Source organism: Perca flavescens, chromosome 21, assembly GCF_004354835.1.
Source record: "Perca flavescens isolate YP-PL-M2 chromosome 21, PFLA_1.0, whole genome shotgun sequence".
Lineage (NCBI taxonomy): Eukaryota > Metazoa > Chordata > Actinopteri > Perciformes > Percidae > Perca > Perca flavescens.
In genome coordinates, this window is record NC_041351.1 from 10,697,817 (window position 1) to 10,720,807 (window position 22,991).

A 22,991-nucleotide genomic window follows, 5' to 3' on the forward strand; every position below is an offset into this window, starting at 1 on the left:
ATAGGAGGGGGGAATAGCTGGACTGTGCTCATGTGGCCTTACCCTACATGTGTTGCATTCATTTCTTCGAAGCTGCTTTGGACTCATTTGACCCCCCTCAACACAAGCTTAACACGAGCTGAAACCTGATGCTGGCTCTGGACTTTCTCATTGGACTTTCACACCCAGTCAGGTCAGAGTTGAGCTCAGCACAGTTCTCCCCGAGCGTCTTCTCTCTCGTCTGGTCAAAGGGCCCAGTTGGCTCAGATATCTGTTGTCCGTGTCAAATCTATCTGGGTTAGTTCAAGTTCCACCCCATCGGTGTTTCACCAAAAAAAAAAAAAATAATAAGCTTGTTCTGGTCAGTACTTTTGTTCTGTTTTGCAGCACTTTGAGGTGTAGCATAATGAATGACGTATGCATTATATAATGTCAGATGGCTCTTTCTCTGACCACAAGAATAACTACTGTATTAACTGCATAGCATTTATATTAGCTGTTCCAGGGTTTTGCTATTCTGCATGCTTCTTCACTGGAATGGCCTTAGGAAGAAAGACAAAGACATTTTATTTATTTATTTCTCACATACAAGCGACAGTACAATGTACAACGTGTAACTTGCATTACATCCTAAGCATTAGGAACAGTGGGAGGATGTGAAAAACGTCTAATTTGAAAACCTTTTATTGAGGCATTTTTCTCAAATGAAGTCAGACAAAACTACCTCGTCACTGTTTAAATATTTGTAAAAACCCACAGAAAGACATAAAGAGCGTTGATTTATGAAAAAAATATTAAAATGATGAAATATGGAGATAATGTTTCTGCCTGACAGCGATGGTTTGCTGAATTACAAGTATATTGGTTTACATTGTCAGAATGTTCCAGTCGACCTTTCACTGATTGTGGCCCACAGAGTTTTAAGTCAATTTTTATTTTAAATTCTATTTATTGGTATTTAACAGACGTTACACAACAAGTCCCACCCCCACCCACACCCTAACATCCTCTTGTGGTTACAAAAAGGGATAAGATAGATTAAAAACCATTAAACAAATAGACAAACAGTATACAGTACACCATATCCAAAAGAAAGAAAAGGGAAGAAAGAAAAATCAAACCTAAAAATAAAATGAGTAAATAAAAAAGAAAGAATAAGAAAGAAAAAGAAGAGCCACACCTAAAGTCATCATCCTGTCACAGATACAGAAGACCGTACTGAACCAGCAGTGTAATTTCTAAGGTTGGTCATCCCAGTCTCTTATATCCTTCAAGTTATCAAAGTAATGTAAAAAAAGGACCCCATACCTCATAAAACTTGGACTTGCTTCCATGCAGAGTATACTTAATTTTGATCAATTTTAAGTGATACAATACATCTCTCAGCCATCTAGCATGACAAGGAGGTCTAGACCCCTTCCAGTTTAGAAGAATGAGGCGGCGGGCCAGAAGTGTTGTGAAAGGAACCACACTGTGAATGTCGGACAGCCAGTTTGCATTATCCATGGATGCACATCCATAGTGATATCATACGCTTCACTTAGGGAACCAAATATAGCTTGCCAGAAAGTGAGGAGGGTGGGGCAAGCCCAGAACATATGAAACAACGTCGCTGGAGCCGTCCCGCACCTCTCACAAATGGGATCGACGTTAGGATATATTCTCGCTAATTTAGTTTTACAAAGGTGGGAGCGATTAACTATTTTGAACTGAATGAGACCGTGTCTACATCATGGGGATGATTTATGTACTTGTTTTAATATTGCCTCCCACATATCTTCAGAGAGAGGGCTGCCAAAGTCTTGTTCCCAAAGGGTTTTCAAATTATCCAAAGGTTGCCCGTCCGGGTGGTTTATTAAAGAGTATATCTGAGAAATAGAGCCTTTCTGATTAGGATTCAAAGACAGAATTTGATCTAAGATGGTGGAGGGTGGTTTGTTGGGGAAGGGGGGATAGCCCTTCCTAACAAAGTCTCTGATCTATAAGTAGCAAAAGAAGTTGGTGGAGGTCAGAGCAAATTTTTCTGATAACTGGTTAAATGAGGCAAACACTCCATCAATGTATAAGTCCTTAATGAGACGAATTTCATTCGAATGCCAAGCTCGGAAAGCCAGGTCAAGTTTAGCTGGAGTGAAGAGGTGGTTGGTTAAGATGGGTGCCATCAGGGATGGGCTCTGCAAGCCGAATTTATTCCGGAACTGGGACCATATTTTAACAGTTTGAAGAATTACTGGGTTGTCAGACTGCACGCTGGATACGAGAGCGAGAGGAGAGGTGGCCATCTGAGACTCCATCCCCACCCAGACCTGAGCTGTAGGGTCAGAGTGACTCTGAACCCACTCAATAACCCTCTGAATGTTACTAGCCCAATAGTAATGGAGTAGGTTGGGTAGAGCCAAACCGCCGCAATGCTTGGGCCTTTGCATAACTGTTCTACGAGTGCGCCGTGGCTTAGAAGTTAGAAAAAAGTACAGGAATCGAGGCACAATATTCATTTTTATCAGGTTAATACGACCGACCACAGACAGAGGCAGGCTGCGACAACGTTCAAGATCCGATCTACATTTCTCAATTAGGGGGGCAAAATTGAGCTTAAATAATTGTTGGATAGAGCGAGAGACGGTAATGCCTAAATATCTAAAATGTGAACCAACTGTCCTGAAAGGGAATACGGAAGATGGAATGCTAAGAGCTGGGGAATTGATTGGGAAAAGTTGACTTTTTTCCAGGTTGAGTTTGTAGCCCAACAGTTTTCCAAATTGTCCCAGGATAGCTAGAATGGGGGGTATAGAGATATTGGGATTAGATAGAAATAGAAGAAGGTCGTCCGCGTATAGCGATACTTTATGGGTAATACCCCCTCTGCGTGTTCCTTCAAAAGCTGAGCACTGATGAAGAGAGATAGCCAGGACCTCAATAACAACATGAAGAGTAGCGGGGACAGTGGGCACCCCTGTCTAGTTACTCTGAAAAGAGAAAAATAGGCAGAAGAGTTGTCATTGGTACGGACAGAGGCTAGCGGCGACGAATACAATAACTTAACCCATGAAATAAAGTTAGCACCAAATCCAAACCTATGTAAAATACCAAACACAAATCCCATTCCACCCGGTCAAATGCCTTCTCAGCGTCTAAGGAAAGCACAAGTTCAGGCACATCCGTCTCAGACCTGGAATAAATAACATCAAAGAGCTGACGAGTGTTGGAGAAAGAATGCCTGCCCTGCAGGAATCCAGATTGATCGGGTGAAACAAGGAGTGGGAGGGCCCTCTCAAGACGCCTAGCCAGACATTTTGCGAGGATCTTGCAATCGACACATAGCAATAGAGAGATAGGTCAATATGAACCAGGTAGAGTAAGGTCTTTACCATCCTTTGGTATCAAACAAATGGAAGCCTGTCTTAAAGTCTGCGGAAGATGGCCTAAAGATAGGGCTTCATTGTACATGGCAAAGAGTAAGGGCGACAGGCTAGTCAAATATTTTTTAAAGAATTCAACCGGCAGCCCATCATGCCCTGGAGATTTCCCAGATTGCATACTTTTAATTGCCTCTTGAATCTCCAGCAGCGTAAGCGGATGATCAAGCTCAGCTCTCACTTCACTGTTCAAAGAGGGAAGAATCAGGGATTGAAAAAACTGTTTGACTTCTGCAGGGCTGGGATTGCACTCAGAAGTGTATAGGTTTTTATAAAAGTCAGCAAATGTATCATTAATTTGTTCGTGGTTGGAGGTTACAGTACCTAAGGATGTTCTAATCTGAGTTATTCGCCGGGTTGCAAACTATTGTCGGGCCTGATGGGCCAAACACCTGCCTGCCTTGTCCCCATACTCAAATACGGAGTAACGTGCCCTGAGGAACTGCTGCTCAGCCTACGCTTTCTACACCAAATCAAATTCTGTTTTGAGACTGAGTCGCTGCTGGTAAATTTCTGGAGTGGGATAGGCCGCATACTCAACATCCAGCTTGGCAATGGCCTCAGAAAGCTCCTTAATTTTAGCCAGATGTCTCTTTTTGTTCTGCGCTGAATAACTAATGATTTGCCCTCTTAAATAGGCCTTTAAAGTTTCCCAAAAGGTACTGTGTGAGACAGTGGGTGAAGCATTGGTTTCGACAAAAAACATGATCGGAGTCTCAATACATTTTACAAAATCAGCCTCTGAAAGGAGGAGGGGGTTAAGGCGCCAAGATCTGGGTGGGGTAGGACTGTCAGGAAAAGCCAAATAGAAAGTGAAAGGGGCATGGTCTGAAATTATTATACCATGATACACTGGTTGGCTGATGAGAGGAATAAATTTGGTATCAAGAAGAAAGAAGTCAATACGGGAATAGGTATGGTGTACGGGAGAGAAGAATGAGAAGGCTTTCATAGTTGGGTAATTTAAGCGCCAGGGGTCGAAAAGGCTGTATTGCTCAATGAAACTATTAATAGAGGTTGCCATTTTGGATAGGGGAACAAATCTGGGTGAGGAGCGGTCCAACTCAGGCTTAACAACACAATTGAAGTATCCACCGATTATCAGGGCATGGTCGTCAACGTTCGGGAGCGAGGCAAAAAGTTATTAATAAAGTTATTATCATCCCAATTGGGAGCATAAACACAGGCAAGAACAACCCGCCTATTCAGGAGCTGGCCCGAAACAATTATAAATCTGCCATTTGTGTCAGCAACTACTCTGTTGGCTTTGAAAGGGATATTTTTATGAATAAAAATCGCAGCGCCTCTGGCTTTCGTGTTGAATTTAGAATGAAAAATATTTCCAACCCAGCCTCTTTGCATCCTAGCTATATCCGTCGTACGTAAGTGCGTCTCCTGAACGAAGGCTATATCCGTTTGGAGAAAAGCAAGATGGGCTAGGACCCTAGTCCTTTTGATGGGATTATTCAGGCCCTTCACATTCCATGTGGTAAACTGAATTTTGCTGTCCCAAGTACTACTCATAAAAGGAGACAATAAAAAGAGGTACAAACAAATAACATTATGCAAAAAAAATACCCATGAGGAATGTTAACCCACCCCCACCCCATAGGCACCTACCCAAACTAGGTGCACTAACCAGCTAAACCTTAGAGCATGCCTGGAGTGCATTGAACTTGCTACTCTAACATCTTGGAGCTCCTCCAAAACATAGTAACTCACAAAAAAAAAGAAAGAAAAGAGTACAATAACCTGAATGGCAACAATAACAACGGCAGAGGACTGCGACCACCTAGTAAGCCTAACAACAATACGGTTGTATTAAGTGGCGAGAGAAAAAAAAAATAAGGATAACATTAGAACAGGCACTGCATCAGAGGGCTCGTCCACAGACACCTTACATCAGTCATCCGTTACTCACTTATTTAGGCAGGAGCAGTGAATTCAGCACAAGAGAAACACCATATAATACACAGATCCCATCCGACGAATATGTGGCCTCCTGCCGAGAAGGAGAAGTGGGCAATTTAGTCTCATCAGTCATTATCACCAGCTGCCCCCTTCTCCTCGGCGGTGTTCTTTATGGCAGGCAGGACGTTTCTATTGATGAAAGAGCATGCATCCTGTGGCGACTTGAACTCCTGTCTGGCGCCGTTGAACGTGAAGCGGAGAGTGGCCGGGTGTAACAGTGAAAACTTCAGTCCTGCCTGGTGGAGTAATTTTTTTGCCGGCGTGAAAGTAGCCCATCTGCGAGCCAGGTCCGCGCTGTAATCCGGATAAATACTGATCTTGTTTCCTTTATACGTCAGGTGGCCGGTCCGTTTCCAAGAGAGGCGAAGTAGTAATTCTTTAGTCTGGAAATGGTGCAAACGAGCTATCATGACTCGCGGTGGGCCAGAGGGGTTAGGCGGCTTAAGTGCACGGCGGGACCGGTTCTCCAAATCATCCAGCTGGGACTGCAGCGCCTCATACTGAGTCCTTAGCGTGGAGTAGTCAGATTCCAGTTGACCAACTTTTCCGTCAACAGTGGATAGGCCGTCTTCTATATCCTGAATTCTCTGACTGTTGGAAGAGACAGCAGCATTCAAGGCAGTCACCGAGTTGCGCAGCTCCGCCAGGATTTCTTCCTTCATTGATGCGACATCAGAGCAGATGTCACCCAGGAGGCTCCTCAGGTTATCACCTTGCCCGCCGTCGTTAGCATCAGTGCTGTTGCTGCTAGCCTTGGCTAGCGCCGGTGCGGCGTGCGACGAAGTTTTGTTGGTTCTGGTAGCTGGTTTTGCGCTCATTTTGTTAATGGATGAGGCCGAAAAGTTACACTCAAGCGACTTAGTGGTCTATCTGAACGTCTGCGAGTAAAGTGGTGTGGTAAAATTAACGGGAAAAAGAGAACGAATGCGGAGGAGATGAGATAAGACTTCCTCACGTCGCCATGACACCGGAAGTCCAAGTTTTAAGTCAATTTTTAATATTTACCCTTATCATCTCTTTGATTGGAATTAAATATGATAAATATCCAGATGAAAATCACATCAGCATTTACCTTTTTTATAGTCCTGCCAGAGCAGAGAATAGGAATCAAAACAGGCATCAATTGCAATTCCAGATTAACATACTGTACTGCATAGGTGCAAAGGGAAACTTTCCCCTGTTGGACCAGATTCCATATGAACGTCCTGTCTTCCGCTGAGAATTGAAACACAGAATTGTATGTCTTAGATCCAGATCATCTATCTTCCAGCCTGGCATACAGCATTTGCCCAGATTTCACCTCCTAACTCTTCTATAAGACGGCACATGCAGGAACAAGACAGGTCAACTCCTACCTGGGTAGGATTCTTACAAATTGGCCCAAAGAAGACTCTGGTGCAGCCACTTACTTTGTCTGCGTCTGTCTGAGTTATTTTCCACATGGGGGACTTGTGATGTACTTTTAAGTGAAGCAGAGTGTGAAGCAAATCGAATAGCTACATTATAGATGAAGGTTTCAAGTAGAACCTTGACCAGTCGGTCCAGGTCGGTTCAGGTTTTCCAACTCCCAGTAAAACAGCAGTTAGCGATTTAATATTATAAGATCCCTGAACTCAAGCTGATGTCTTAAAATTGCCTTTGTTTGAGTCCCAAAAACAAAGATAATCAATTTTAATATTACATAAATATAGCTTGCTGAATAACTTAAATGAACAAAGATCAACTAATCGTTTAATCGGCTAACTGTGTCAGAGCGATTTCAGTTTCATCATACGCTGATATCGGTCTTTGGTGTTGTAATCCTTTGAGACTTTTGAAGACCCTGTCTCCACTAAGGTAATGAGATTACTGCCACCGCATACTATATAATGACTTGAGGATCTACTGTATGATATTGCAGCTGCCCCCCCACACTCTCTCTTTCTGTCTTTTTGCTGTGGCTTGAGGTTTTGTTTTTTAGTTTCTTTGCATGTGCTTTCAATGTGTGCCAGACATGTGCTTCCCATGACAGAGATGAGTTCCAGGGCACTGTAAATGATATCCATCATAGGGGACCATATTAACAAGCTTTTACCCAATCTGCTCCCTAAGCTCTCGGACTCTGACCTTTGTTGCTAAGGCTCCATGCCAGGCAGCAAGCAAGCAGCCCTCGCAGCAGGGAAGGCGTAACAGTGCCATCAGCCGGGGGCGCAACTTCACCGGTTCTCGGACAACATTAACCTCCTGCTGAGCCAAGGGGAATTTTTGCTGCAGGACCATCCATTTCCTATAGAGTAATTATGTGCTGACATCATGCTAGTGTGACAGTAAATGAGTTCAGTATACAAGGTGGGGGTAGATAGACGGGTAGAGAGAGAGCACACAAAAGAGCTATTTACCAGTAGAGGGAGCCCAGTGTTAAACGGCTTGATAATGACCCTAAATATGCGCTAAAAAAAAAAAAATCATCCACCTATAAATCCAACCATTAACAACTCTCATTGCTGTGACCTTTGACACATTGCTACCTTATTAGATTTGATTTAAGGAGACCCTCCCTCCAGTATGTGCAGATTCCTATTACCATGATGTCACCTAAAGGTTTCTATGTTTCCTGCAACCATCAGGGTGTTGACATAATGTCCCCCAAATGGGTCAGATGTTTACTGTGGAGTCAAGCCAAGATTACCAGGCACTTTTCACCTTTGCTCTGTAATCCCCATGAACCCTGCACTGTGGCTCCAAGAACAAATTACAGGGAGCAAGGTGAAGATTAGTCGACCAAGTGATCAAAAGAACATACACTCCTGCTTCCCAAATATGAAACATCTGCTGCTTTTCTCTGCTTTATATATTTTGTTATCATCATTGATTGATATATATATATATATATATATATATATATATATATATATATATATATATATATATATATATATATATATATATATATATTATTAGAGCTCAGAGTAATAATGATTCATATAATTTGTGTATTTTTAAGTCTATAAAATGTCAGAAAATAAATGCTCATCACAAGTTCCCAGAACCCTTTTTTATAACATCAACTGTCTCAATGATATTCATTTTATAAGTATATAAAAAAGCTTGTTTGAAAACTTGTTCATAATTCATTCTCTATGAATCAATTTATTAATTAATTTTTGATTGACTAATTTTTTCTGCAATAATAAATTGAAATTGAATATGTTTGGGTTTTGGACTCTTGGTTGATCAAAACAAGCAATTTGAACACGTCTAGCGCTCTTGAAACTTGAGATGGGCTTTTTTCACTATTTTGTGACATTTGATAGAATAAAGGATTCATTGATTAACCAAACAAGGATTAATAGCAGTCTCTAATGACATTGATTTGTAACCGGCCTAGAGAAGATGGTGAAGGAGAGAAAGAGATGAGGAAAGGCAGCGGGGTTCATTGCTTTTGTCTCCAAGGTCATTTATGAAAGAGCGCCTGCTTCCTCCCAATGTCTAATCATTCATCATTCTATTCCCAATCACCATTCTGTTTGAATTAGCAATAATTTGCCCACTCTGATTGGGGATAGATTGAGTCCGTGGTATGCTTGTCAATCCCCTATTATTAAATGAACAATAGCCATAAACATTGACCAAGTTTCCCCCCATGGGGTGATGTCAGAACCAACTTTTGGCTCAGAAACCTTGCTGGATTATGTCTCCAATCCACTCAGTTCTCTGATTTAAAAACATCCACCAAATCTGGATAAAAATGGCTGTGGAATGTGGATACATGCTCTTGATGGAGAAAAAGTGATCATTTTATTAGATGTGCTTGATCAAGAACACATTTCCATATGGAACCAGGCAAAAGACATTTTTTATTTTATTTATTTTATACCTTTTTTGTCTTTGTTGTGTCATAGTTCTTGAAACGGGCCAATTTAAACTCATCACTCTCCCCTAATTAATTCCACATGCTCTTATTTCAATCCCATTTCCTCTGAGAGGTTTGATAAGTAACCTAACAGTGTCCACCCGTGTCAAACAATGTTGGAATCATCTCAAGTGTGTCTCCTCTACACTTGTTTTTGTACCATTCAGGGGAGTTTGCATGTCAAAGAGGGTCATTCAAGCTGCGAAAGGCGTTGTTTTTCATTTTCAATCTGATTGTTAGGGACCAAGCAGTGAGGCGGAGCCCCCCCCCCCCCCCCCCCCCCCCCCCCCCTCCCTCCCCCAAAAGAAGCAAAAACATTATAAACCAAGATGTTGAGAGATTGGCCTATACAAGAGTTCAACACAATATGACAATACTCAATATAACAACTAAACAAAGGAACATATATAGTGGCCTGGCCAACCCGAATAACGCACAAGTACCACAACTACAACTAAATACAAAGCAAAACTAACTCAATCCAAATGCTCTTAAAGTGACTGTGGAGTGTGTCCTTGAGTGCTTTTCCTGCGCCATCAGCCAAGGGAGCATGTGAGAGCGCGTTATTGATGCGTGCACGTATGTATAGCCTGTATCCCATCTCAGTGAGGACCTGTGCTCATGTGGGGGGGCACGGCCTCATCAACTGCGACGATAAAAAGAACAGCATGCCATTTGTGTTGGAAAAGCCAAGACTGTTATGAATACATTATTTCCTGGTTGCCTGTCAAGGAGTGAGTTGCAGGTGGTTGCGGTTTGCAGGCTCTGGGGTTTAATAAAGCCGAACAGTTGTTGATTTGTTTTCGTAGAACCTAGTGAGGGGGAAAGGAGTTGTGAGAGGGCAGTAAGAAAGGGCGTCTTGGCATCCGTAAAGAACTGAAGAAGGTCATGTTTTTGCCTTGGATCAACAGCTCCTAGTCTGTGGAGAATGCATTGATTTGGGAGCACTGATAAAAACCAGGAGAAGATTAACTGGGAACTAACATTGGGAACTGTAAACTACCCCAGCAAGCACTGATTTAGTTTACTAGGCTACACGGCTAGATATCAAGGTTGAAACAGTCCAGAATTTGGTTAAAAAGTGAAAGAAATATAGTCATGGTGTCTGAAAACTCAAATCTTTCTTGTGAATCACTTGGTAATGTTGCCTCTTTGTGTCTCTAGACATCACTTAAATAAAACGGGGAAACATTCCTGTTTGATTGATCTGCTCATAACCCACAGACCTATGCAACCAGTGATGATGGGCGACAAGTACGCTTTGTTAAGGGGTCACAAACTAAAAAGCCAACCACTGACCAAGACCAAAGGTTCCTTTGTTTTATGCTTCTTTATGGCCAAGCTATCACAAGTTTCATGTCTGTGAGCTGTGAGGAGTTCAAACTAAGGTGTTCCTTTTTCACATTGTTTCATTATAGTAGTTTTGAGGTATTCTGTTCTAATATGTTAATCATCTTGCGACAAAGCAGATTTACTTGTGACCCCTTGGGAGATCCCAATCCCTAGGTTGGGAACCTCTGACCTGAAAAAAACGCTTAACACAATTTAGATGCCATTTGACCAGCAAATCACTTAATCCATGCTTTTTGTGACAATGCTACACCACTAAAACAACTAACGATTAGCTGTATATATAGTACATAATAGATTTAGTTATTTTACTTAACAACACTGCTAGGGAAAGCCAAATGAATCACTTTATCCAGTCATAGGTCTGTATCACATTTCAGTCACCCACACACGAACAAACACACACACACACACATTTCCACGTACACAGACACACAATCCTCCCACCTAGCATTGACTTTATTGAGGCAATATAAATGGCACAAACTCTCCTTATGTACGCTAGAGCATAAAGGGAGCTGATCATGGCCAGAACTCTGGTTTATTAAGACCCCTGTTTACGCTCTTCTTTATTGAACATATAAATAAGGCTTTGGGTTCTGGTGCCACTTTTACCACTCCCTTAATGCTTCTGGTGGCTCTTATAACATTCTAGCTAACAAAAGCCACTTACACACTCCACACACCGCAGCCTCGCTATGTTCCAACTTTACCAAATGTCTCTCCCAAGTAATAGGAAAAACAAGAGTGCCTGCAGACTGTTTCCACCATTTGCCATTTATAAGCGGGAATTAAACCTTATAGCACACCACATTAACAAAATGGTCATTCACTTGTGCACTTTGAAGTCAAGGAACCAAACGCAGTATGGTTGTGAACCTCGTCTTTAAAGTTGATGTGGAGCATGCGACCGAGAAGGCCGTTCCATCTGTGTGTGTTTCCTCATAGATCGGCTAACCACAATGTGGACTTGACCTTTCTCTGTCAAAACTTCTCTCTGTTTTCCCCTCATCTGTTCTGTTTATCCATCCGTGCTTTTCACAGAGGTTGTCATGCATTCCCTTACTCAGCATGCCTACCTCCCCCAGACGGTGTGGTTTTCTAGGACTAATGAGGCTAGGATGCTTCTCCCGCTGTGTGTGTGTGTGTGTGTGTGTGTGTGTGTGTGTGTGTGTGTGTGTGTGTGTGTGTGTGTGTGTGTGTGTGTGTGTGTGTGTGTGATGCCGTCCCCTCCTTTGCCAGAGCCTGCTTCTCATCATCAGGCTGGAGCTGGATGAGGACCGCTGAGCTGGTCACCTCTGGGTCTCCGATATCAGCTGGAGCCGCTCTGTGATGAACTCCAGAGTGGTGGTTTCCTCAGAGGAGAACAAGAACAAAGCTCAGCTGGGGGGGGGGGGGGGGTCTGTGCCTGACCTGGTTGGTTATTAATGCCAGATAATAAGCAGACTCAGCAATTTAGCTGGGTGAGTCATGCATGGAGAGTCAGAAGTGATGTGAACCTCGAAGGAAGAACCTTGAATCGGCTGGTAATAATAATCTGTATCCCCTTGAGCGTGTTTATATGTGTTTGAAATGGGATTCAAATTTCCAAGTTCAAAACATATTATAAATTATCCTCCGACCACACGCATAACTTCTCAAGTCCAACTGACATCACCCTCTGACTAAATCTGTTTCCCTGCTGTTTGGAAACGCTCGATGGAGCATCAGTGGGGAAAAAAAAACCAAAACACAAGCAAACATTTTGATTTAGGATGTTTGCACTGAAACAAATGGTGTTAACAACCCCTGCTGTTTTAGTAAGAGACCCAGGCTTTGAAATAGCTTCCCTGCTGTGGGGAGCTGATTACTGCAGGAACCCTGTTAGCAATGTCCTCCAGTGGCTCGCTATTGCATTCAGACTCTCCGACTGTGTGCTCATGATGTACTATTTAGGGAGATTGCAGCTTCTGTCTCAGTTGTAAGTAGTAGTTTTCCTTGGTATAGTGCTTGTTTTTCTGCCACTTCATCTCCTGGCGGCACATTTCTGGACAGTATTGGATTTAGGGACTAATATATTCTTAAATGACTGGCAACACAGCAGAGTTTGGAGAATTGTAGCCACTCTGAGGCTCAGTTAACACCCTGTCAGAACACAGAGAGAGGAGATAAAAGTATGCTGGGAACAATGCCCCAAAGCTACGTCTAATCCCTGCACTGCATCCTGGACACTAGACCTGTGTTAGGAGTTATCACAGCAGCAGCAGCAGCAGTTACCCTGGTTCCATGCTCTAAAAACTCGCCGTTCCTGAACTATGGAGATTTATGCAGCTTGATTGGCAGAAGCGGTGGTTACGGTTTCACTACAGGCTTCGGTTCTCATTGCTTGATTTCTGAGAGTGCTGATTAGTGCTGTTGTATTTGTGTCTTAATGGCAGCGGAGACGGGCTCCATTCTACTGACAGCCCATCCAAAGGAGTTGAACACATGTTCACGAAGGGCGAGGATGTCTCGAAGATGGCTTTTTGTCAGCATAGATAATTGTTAGTTATGAAAAACAAAACCACCCAGAGAGCATTATTTGTGTGCCATGACACAGAAAAGCCATCAAATACAAGTACTGTGATTTTGTTTAAGTGACACTTAATATTACAAGGCAGCTGTACTGTCAGGTTGTGTTCTGATATAGTTAATGAACACCAGGACTTTAATAGCGGGGAGGAATTAATTATAGGCTTTGTTTGTAGAAAATGAGTTTAGAAAATGTTCCCAATGTTTATGTCCACAAAGATGGACATGGTCTGGTTTTACAGATGCTGAGAGAATTTAGAATAAAGGAGGAACACTTTGTTTTCTGTGTATTCTCACATGGCATTAATATTATTTATTTTTTTACAGGAAATGTTTTGAGCACGACTGTTCAACACAGACCGACAGCAAAGCAGAAACACTATGGGACTACAGTTCCTCTTCAGCTTGTTGGGCAAGACTGGAAACCAATCAGCCAGCTCAAATCCCAGGTGAAGAATAGTATAGTTGATTAAATTAAACACTTTTTTTGTTTGGTTTTTTGCTATGCTTAATCTTTTAGACTTCCACTTGTCTATCCTACACTGGTCCAGATATCTTGACATTACTGAGCATAGCGTCATGAAATTTAGCATTGATATTAATGGCCCCCTGCAGATGATTCCTAACTATTTTGGTTCGTCTTCGGTCCAGTGCAATCCGGCCACCTGATCATTAGCTGCAACCAATTCCCACCTGTACACAAAAAATACCCAAATCTAGAAAGGTGATTTCTCTGCTCCCCAGAGGATAAAAACTTCTTATTTTGGATATTTTCATCTTTCGCCACCATCAGACCAAAAGGGTTATAATACTTTGAGACAGGAGTTTATAGGGTTATCACAGCAGCAGCAACTATTTTAGCTTTGTTTTGTGAGGATCACAAGGTAGACCGTAGAAATGGACAAAATGTGTTTTTGTGTGTGCTGCATGCAGCCCATAGGGGCTAGCAGGGAGTTTGATCTTTGGTCACCAATAAAGATCTTAAATCTTTTAAATCTAGCTCTTAAAACTTGTTGCAAAAACATTTAAACCCAGATTAAATATGAATGAAATTAAGATTGGGCTCAAGGTTTACACGGCATCCTGAATTTGGAACTGAACTATGTGGCAAACAAGTGGCTCTAGTCAACTGTGTGAAATGCAACAATGGATTCTAAATTTATGCTAAGTAAGCATATAATTAAATGACTTTCTTATTTTTCAGTCTTGAAAGATTGCTCTCATATTTAGGCATGGGCCGGTATGATATTCTGATGGTATGATAACCTTCAGCAAAAATATCACGGTTTCACGGTATTACAGTATTGCAATTACAGCTTTAAAATGTATTATTTTGAAATGTCTGGGTAAAAAACAATGACTTTTTTTCCATTGAACACAATATATTTGATTTTGAAACACACTGCACACTGGCAGGGAGAGGGATTTTGAGACTGCACTTTCTGTCCTTGACGACTTAAAAAACAGCTCATACCGCGGGAACGGTATGACGGGAAATCTGAGTGGTTTTGTAACAGTGACTTTTTCAAACATGCCTACTCATAATCCCCTATTGAATATAGCCTTAAATGAACATGGATCTAATGAATAATCTTAGTTTGGTAATTGTTGTTCAAATGGAAGTAAAAATGTTGCTTCAACCAATCTAAGTCTTAAAGTGCTCATATTATGCTTTTTGGCTTTTTTCCTTTTCTTTACTGTGTTATGTATCTTTTTTTGTGCACGTTATATTTTTACAAAGTGAAAAAGCCCAAAGTCCAACTCAAAGGGACTTACCATCTCCAACAGAAAACACTGTTCACAAACTGCTCCAAACAGCTCTATTGTAGTCCAGCCTTTACTTCCGTGACGAACGTGCGTCACTTTGTAACACACGTTATAACACACGTTATAATGCTCGCCTAGCTGCTAGCACGCCCTCATACTCTGCAACTGACTAGCTAGCAGTGCTTACCTAGGAACTGCGCATGTGCGACTCCTAACAAAGATGGAACAGAAGTGAGATGCCTCACTCTGTACCTAAAACAGAGAGCTCAACACACAGGGTGAAAACAGGAGCCGCAGCAATGTGCAGTACAAAAACATTTTCTTTTGAAAATGAAATCACATAAACCTATTCTGGTACAACCTCTAAATACAGTTGTGAACCTGAAAATTAGCATAATATGAGCACTTTAATGCAATGAATCCTACTCACATGTCAGAACCAAGAGTCAGCTAAGTTAAAGAGTGTAGGGCGCCAGAGACAGCAGTCATTGCCTCTCTATGTTCAGTTCATTTCATGTCTGCATCTTAGAAAGGAGGAAAACACTACACAACACAACCCGCTGGAACATTAAGGAAAATGTTTGAAATCTGTAATCCTTGGCTCTGTTTGGTGTTATAATCCCAGACTTTACAAAAACAAAATACACGGCTGCCAGGCAGATTTTAAAAACACCGCTTGAGTTTCCAAGTTGTGTTATTGAGTCAATTCATTAGTGAATTAATTTGTTCTGGCTAAACCAAACAGACACGGTACTACAAGGTTTCTTTGGGGTATTATTACCCGAAAAACAAAACAAAACAAAACAGATCAGCGAATTAAAGAATGCTCATAATGAAGGTGAAATTAAGTGCTCATTTTAATTTATTTCTCCCTTAATAACAAGACCAAACATGCAGTCCACTATGTTTTCCCTGAAGTTAGACATGGCAGCTTTCATAAACATAATGCAGTGTGAGGGAGGTCAAAGCATGCATACAAAGCTGTCTGAACAGAAAAATATCAGGAAGTTTAGTCCCACATGGCTTATGCAATGATACTGCCTGCTTCCATATCCTCTTATGATCCACTAGACATTCTTCTCCACGGGGGGTGATGGATGACTTAACCCAGGGCAGCGCTCTTGGCCACAGTTGACCCAATGTGTGCAATTTTACGTGCGTTAAATGTTTGTTGTGTGTGTGGTTGCCAAGCAATGGAGAATGTGAGACAGAGGATTTTTCTGTGTGTTTCTGTGCCTGAGTGAGAGCGCAGCACACAAGAGGAGGGAGGTTATGTGCTGACATGCGATGACTGTGCCTGTGTACTAGTGTGCGCAGCACGACTGACAGAAGTGATCTACGACTTGGTGCCACTTCATCTGACTCTAACAGAGACACACGGTCTATCAGTGTTGTAACTCAGGGATGCGAAGACCCGTGGCTTTCTGCAGGATTAATGTCAAATGGAATAGAAACAAAAAGCTAATCCTCTCAGCTCTTGTTCTAAGATACAGAGTCGCTTCATAAGGATTTCCGACCACTCAGTTGAAAACAGCATTCTCGTGTCGTTTCTCACAGCGCTGGGGTGGCTCAGTCAAAGTTTCATTAGGAAGTTTTTATTTTTTATTTTATGGCCACACATAGCACCCATTTCATTTTATCTATCAGAGAACCAGAGCCATATTTCCTCAATCAAAATGCTGCCTGCCTGTCTCCATAACCAATCTTTCTCAACCTGTCTCCCGTCTGTTTTCTCTTCAGCGTCACCCTACATCACTAAAGCTCCTGATAGAAGTGGAAGGTGAGCAGCTGCTCTTGGCTCTGGAGAAAAACGAGTAAGTGTTCCCTCCATCATACTGGGCCTTTCCTCGGAACTTAGTGCTTTCTGCAGTACAAATGGCTGACATACTGTATGCACTGCCCAGGGGCCACAACAGGGACTGTAGCCAAGTTGTGTGTCACACATAACAGGCAAAGGGAAAGAGGACATATTTCTGTCTTGCTCTGCTAGTGCAGGCATGGCAGTGCTCTCTGCGCTTTAGTCTTTTCGTGTGCTGAAACAAAGACTTGAAAGACAGGAATTCCTGAATACATCAGCCAGACATTGATAAAAACCGACATTCTCCTCCTTCTTCTCCCTCTATCTTTTCATTTGATCTATTGGCATAACACAGGGGAGAAGGAGGCTTTGTTTGAAGACACCAAACACTCCTTGCTCTGTATATTAAGATAATGTCAACACAGTGTCAGTCAAGAGACTGGCAAGGAGGGGGAACATCATTTGATAGAAATCAGATTATCTGTATAGGTACAGTTTGACAAAGCTCTGAATCTGTTTGGAGGAATATTTGTCATCTTTGAATTTCTACACAAGGGCTGACAGAATGTGGCCTCGGTCTCAGACAATCTCCAAGTCGAATGTGTTGCTGAGAAGAATGGGACGTGATTGATGGAGCAATATGTTTTCCAACCAGCTCTGCTGCCACACATGAGCAACCAGGAACAAGAAGAGCTGTCTGTGTGACAGAGCGGAAAAAGAGAGAGAGAACGGATGGGTTTTTATGTCAGAGTCAGCCATGAATCTCACTTGTTTTCCAGACTTAATATATGTAAATTCCACCTGCAGACTGTGGGACAAAGCTTTCAACACCAGCGACCGCAATTTTATGGCTTACCTGCTTTGAAAATATTTTGATGGGAAATCACACTCAGTCTTTCCGTCGAATAACATTCCTGCTTTGCATAGGTGGGGATTTTGCAAAGCTGACTTGCAGATTGTCAAATTTTCACCAGCCCCATTTATAGCAGGGAATTACGTTCTCGTACAGTAAAAACATTTCATTTCAAAATGGGAACCAAACTTTTCCCCTGTGATCAGCTACAGTGGAAAAACACCTTACATTCCCATGCATCGCCCACATGATCCTCATCCAGCATGGCTGCCATTGTTGTCCAATAGCATTAAATGTAAAGTTCAGTTGAGCTCAAACCCCGGGCCAAAAGGAACAAACAGAAACGATGGAGAGGTGCAATCCAGATCTTTCTAATGAGCTTGAGCATGATAGAAAGTCTTTGCTCAAACAAACCTCCGTGCATTCCAAACACCAATCTGTCAGAATTTACTCTCAACACTTACAGCGAGTGTGGATAACACGGGTTAATTACTGGCAAGGGCTGAACTTTCATCATCTGTGGATTTCCACACACTTCTGTGAAAAGTCAAAATACCTCTTAAAATCAAAATAGAAGCTACTTTATGCCATGCATGTTTGACCAGACAAATCGCAAATTGGAGTGGAATTGTCGAGGATGTGTGTTGTTGAGTGAGTTTGCTCTGCGGATCAGTGCACCAGAGCCAGAACCGAACCTGCTGTGCTGACATTAAGTGAAGGTCTTTTGTCTGAGGTTGCTGGCAGATTGGCTGCATGCCGCTGATGAAATCCAGTTGTTCAAACACAGCCGGCATCAGTAGAGGAGGATAGAAATGCTGTCCAGAATTAAATGATTTGATTTAAACTCCCGGATTATTTTTGTTTTCTCAGGTCTTTGTTAATAAATAGCGCTGGCAACGAAACATAAGGGGTTCTGCACAGCTGAACGCGATTATTTCTGTTGTATGTAGAGGTGAACACGCTCAGTGTGGGTGTCTGAACTCGCATGACCCCTGCAAGGTAATAGAGAGTAGTAAAGGTTGCATGGGGTGCATACAAAGTTTATTTATATATAAAGCTAAGTCATCCTTATTTGAATTATAATATAATTGAATTATGTGAAACTTCAGTCAGTCAGTTTCATTCATATTCTTACAAAGAATTCAGATATTGTAATCTTTCAAATCATTTGACACTACTGAGCTGTCACACACCAGTACATTTATGATAAATCAGAGACTATAACGGAGACAAATACTCCTAAATGAAGTAGATAACTATTGACCTAGTACTGTATTATTTCTCCTGTATTATTTGTCATATTCCTCTGTGGCATCCTCCCAGTGACAATGTCAATGTCAATGGTCAAAAAAATAAACATGTAAGAGTAACATTGTAACTGTTACCCTGTCTTAGGTATTGCTATAGTATTTCCATTCAATATCTGAGAAAATGTATGCTGTTTTGGATGTCTGCTTGTAATAAAGTACCGTTTTTTATACTCTGATGGTGAGCTGTGTAGTGTCAGTGTCACCGCTGACATTTAGAAAGCCTGGAACATGATGAAAACTAGTCTTGATTGAACAAAGCTAGTGTGTTTGTGAGCCAATATGGAGCATTGTTTTGGTGTGTCTGCTCTTTGGCGAAAGCAGGAGACAGGCGTCAGATATTCCTAGATTTCCGGACACCCTTTGAAAGCAGCCTTTTGTCGGCATGGAAAGGGCACACGCTGCCTGGAGCAACATGTCAACCCTGCGAACTGGCACTGAAAATATGTCTGCCTGAAAGATCAAGGCCCTCCCCATGTGGAAAGGCATTTTATGCACCTGTGTATTGCTGTATCTTTACATTCAAAAATTGCAAGTAAGAATATTGATTATGTTCTGTTATCCAATCACAAAAGATTATCAACATCAAATGAACACATACACATTTTAGTGTGATATAGATTCATGGACACTCAGACATGGAGGACATTGTTGTTATCTTCATCAATTGGAGCCTCATGGGGAATAGTCAACAAATTACCCACAAGAAAAGAGCACATGCTCTACACAGAATTGGTTTTAGCTGCCAGTACTTTGATTTCGTCAAGGATTAAGGATGAGATTAAGTCAGTTAGTTCTCTGACCATACCATAAGAATGTGGCATTTAAAGCTAACTGATTGAACCACAGGCGGCTCTTAAAAACTCCTGCAGGCATAGTATCCTCAGTTTTCACCCAAGACATTATTTAAAAGGAGGTAATAATGATGATGCTATCAACACCAAGGTACTGATGATAAAATGCCAAGTCCAGCTGGTGAAAATTAAACTTTAAATTGCCCTCAATGCAGTGTTAGCCTTGCAGTATTGCTCATGTCCTCCTAGATTTGCACAAAGTTTTCCTGACTGGAAAAGCCAAGTTGTTGATGGGGTAAGCCTGATTACTGTCATCTGCTACACTGAGTGTGATCCCTGGTGGCTTCTCAGCTTCTTACTTTAGTAAGTTGATGACTAAAGAGAAGCTTGAGATGGCCTTGTGAAATAGCACCTTTGTTCTTTATTAACTGAATTGATCCATAGTCAGTGTATTACCTACAGTAGATGACCCTCAGTTTGGAAAAGCAGGCAGAAGTATCGGCCCCGAAGCTAAGCAGAGGTCTGCTGTTGATGGAAAAGTCACACAATAACACAAACCAACTGGTTGGTCGAGGCAGCGATAGGTACAGCAACTCCCGTATTCTGCAAACAAATTATAAAACTGTTGTTTTTTTTATTGGATTCTGGTGGTTTAAGGATAGCATAGATGGATACAACGGTTTCAGTTCACCGTCAGAAAGGGTGTCCTGACGGGACGGTAAAGCGGTGAAAGTATTCTAAATATAGCATACACTTAAAGCAATATTGATTTTAACAACTTTTATGAGGCTAAAAAATGTTTTGCTGCTGCCCCTTCCTTCCGTGTCGGTACTCCTTTCTGCCACCATCTACTATAGATAACACACTGGCTATGGATAATTACCTCATACAAACCCACTTTAAAAAAATCCAAACTATCCCGTTAAGGTCCTTTTTATTTCAAGTCGAGGCATGACTCTCAAACCTACTGTATGAGAGAAACCCTGAAGCTTGTACATCTAGACCAGCGGGAATAGTTGTTGAGCTGTGACCACTGAGTATGGAAACATTTCTGGCCAAGCTGTTCCAGCTGCTTTGTGGCTTTTGAATGCGAGGCCTCCAGGCATATCAAGATGAGTCCCAAGCTAAGCAGGCAGCATGCTCTCAATCCGTGCTTCCCTTTCTAATGAACTGCAGGATCACTGAAAGGAGGCCTGGGGCTCATCAGCTGGGTGGAGGATGTTCTCGGTTGCCTGCACTTGGGGGTTCTCCCTGCTCATCATGTTGTTAAGCCTTAAGCATAAGGGGCCTGGAGGTTTGATTTTTCATCTTTTGGAGTCTGTTGTGCTGCGAGACAAACAGACAGATACATACACTTTAATCTGGCCTTTTCCCTGGACAGAGGGCAGGCAAAGGCTATGTTTCCTAAGTGAAAGGCCTGGCTGCAAAAATCTTCCATCTTTCTGGTGTTTGGAAGAACAATAAAATTCAGTCTGGACGGGATCCAGACACAATTTGTCCAGTTGCGTGTTGGGTTATAAGTGTGTTATTTAACTCCTAATCTCAGGCTGGACTACTGCTGGTTGGTGACCTGTTGCTTCTCTCAATGAAGACCTCCTCGTGTCTCACTGAAAACATGAGCAGGAAACAGCCTCTCCTGGGGAGCTGGACAAACAGAAGGCTAAAGACGCCGCACAAATAAACAACCCTTTCTGGAAAAAAGACATCTCTTGTGACTTCCTTTTGTAGAGTTATTGTCCACGGCTGCTGAGCCACACACAGATTGTTTAAGGAACGTCAAACACAATGTATGACCCATCTGTATGAAATCCTTCCTCTTGTCATCAAGCCAGGAGTGAGACAAGGGGCGTATCAAATACTTCCCCAAGTCTGGGCCTCCGTGCTTACTCAAACTAAACAGTTTAAAATGTGTTTATTACAGATTTGAATGTCTGTAAATAACTGCTTGAATACACTCTGTTCTTGACTTTACCCTCGTTCCTTAAAGGTGAATCTTTGTATTGATTGACATGATGCTTGACCATTAGAATCACGTTTAGTGGGAGTTAGTTGATTAGTATTTCATTAGAGCCAAATGATTGGTTGACGCTAAATAGTTTCTGTGCCTAGACTGGTTTGGAGTAATTCAAAATTCAATTCAATTTTATTTATAGTATCAAATCATAACAAATATCTCGAGACACTTTACAGATAGAGTAGGTCTAGACCACACTCTATAAATTCCAAAACCCCAACAATTACAGTAATTCCCTCAAGAGCAAGCATTAGCAGTGGCTATTGCGACAGTGGCAAGAAAAAACTCCCTTTTAGGAAGAAACCTCGGCAGACCCAGACTCTTGGTAGGCGGTGTCTGACGGGCCGGTTGGGGGCGTGATGAACAGTGGTGATAATAGTCACATTAGAAGTCACAGTGACTTCGAAGGTTATCGTGGAAGTTCATGTCATAGCAGGGCACATCATGTCATACTGAGTAGTGCAGTCTCCTATACCGGATCCTGACTACTCTGTGCATAGGAACATCACAGCAGGGCGTTGCGGGATGTAACGTGGCACAGCAGAGCACGGGTGGATGCTGCGGATGCAGCAGGACGCAGCAGGATGCTAGGCTAGATTAGTAACAAGCAGTTCTGGGACAGGATGCATACAAAAGTAACAAGTAGAGATGAGAGAGCAGCTCAGTGTGTCTTAGGAAGGAACAGCCTCCCCGGCAGTCTAGAATTGTAATAGCATAACTTAAGAGAGGCAGGTTAAAGAGAGGTGCCTGGTCTTGGCTTTGTATGGCTTTCAGTTTGAGGTATTTCTTACGTTCAGATAGAAATCAGTTTAAAGAAATCAAGTTGTATACCAGTATGACAATGTCTTAAAATATGCCAACAGACAGGCATAACAGACTTTTAAATCTTAGTTTTAAACTCTCAACACGTCTTATGAACCACGAATGTGTCGGAGTCTACAATTATCTGATTATTAACTGGATAAAAATCCAAGGTTCCTCTTTTTAATATCTCATTACACATAATACTTTGTTCCCATATTAACCTGCTAGCCCAGCATCCTTACTTCCCATCATTGGAGCTAGAGTAACAACACATGGATAAGTAAGAGCACAGCATGAGAAAGGAGAGATGATAGGAAGATGTTTTTTAATGAAAGGGATGGCATTAAGATTATTGATTGGTTGGATGGTTATTTGAAGTCTCCATCCACTAAGGCATTAACGCTTGAGATGCTGCTTGTGCTCTTGCTGTTATGCTCCTGTTATCACCGTCGACATGACATTATATTAGAGCCTTGCTCCTGATTATCTGATCTGA

At 42.0% G+C, this 22,991-nt stretch overlaps 1 protein-coding gene across 2 annotated transcripts in view; it reads left to right on the forward strand.

Annotated features, from left to right (window-relative positions):
- adam12a (ADAM metallopeptidase domain 12a) overlaps window positions 1-22,991 on the forward strand; it is a 74,638-nt gene that overhangs the window by 2,470 nt on the left and 49,177 nt on the right. For both annotated transcript variants that reach the window (XM_028568723.1, XM_028568724.1), the window contains exons 2-3: window positions 13,486-13,607; window positions 16,666-16,739. In XM_028568723.1, coding sequence (XP_028424524.1) covers window positions 13,486-13,607; window positions 16,666-16,739 — 196 coding nt within the window. The remainder of the gene's footprint in view (window positions 1-13,485; window positions 13,608-16,665; window positions 16,740-22,991) is intronic.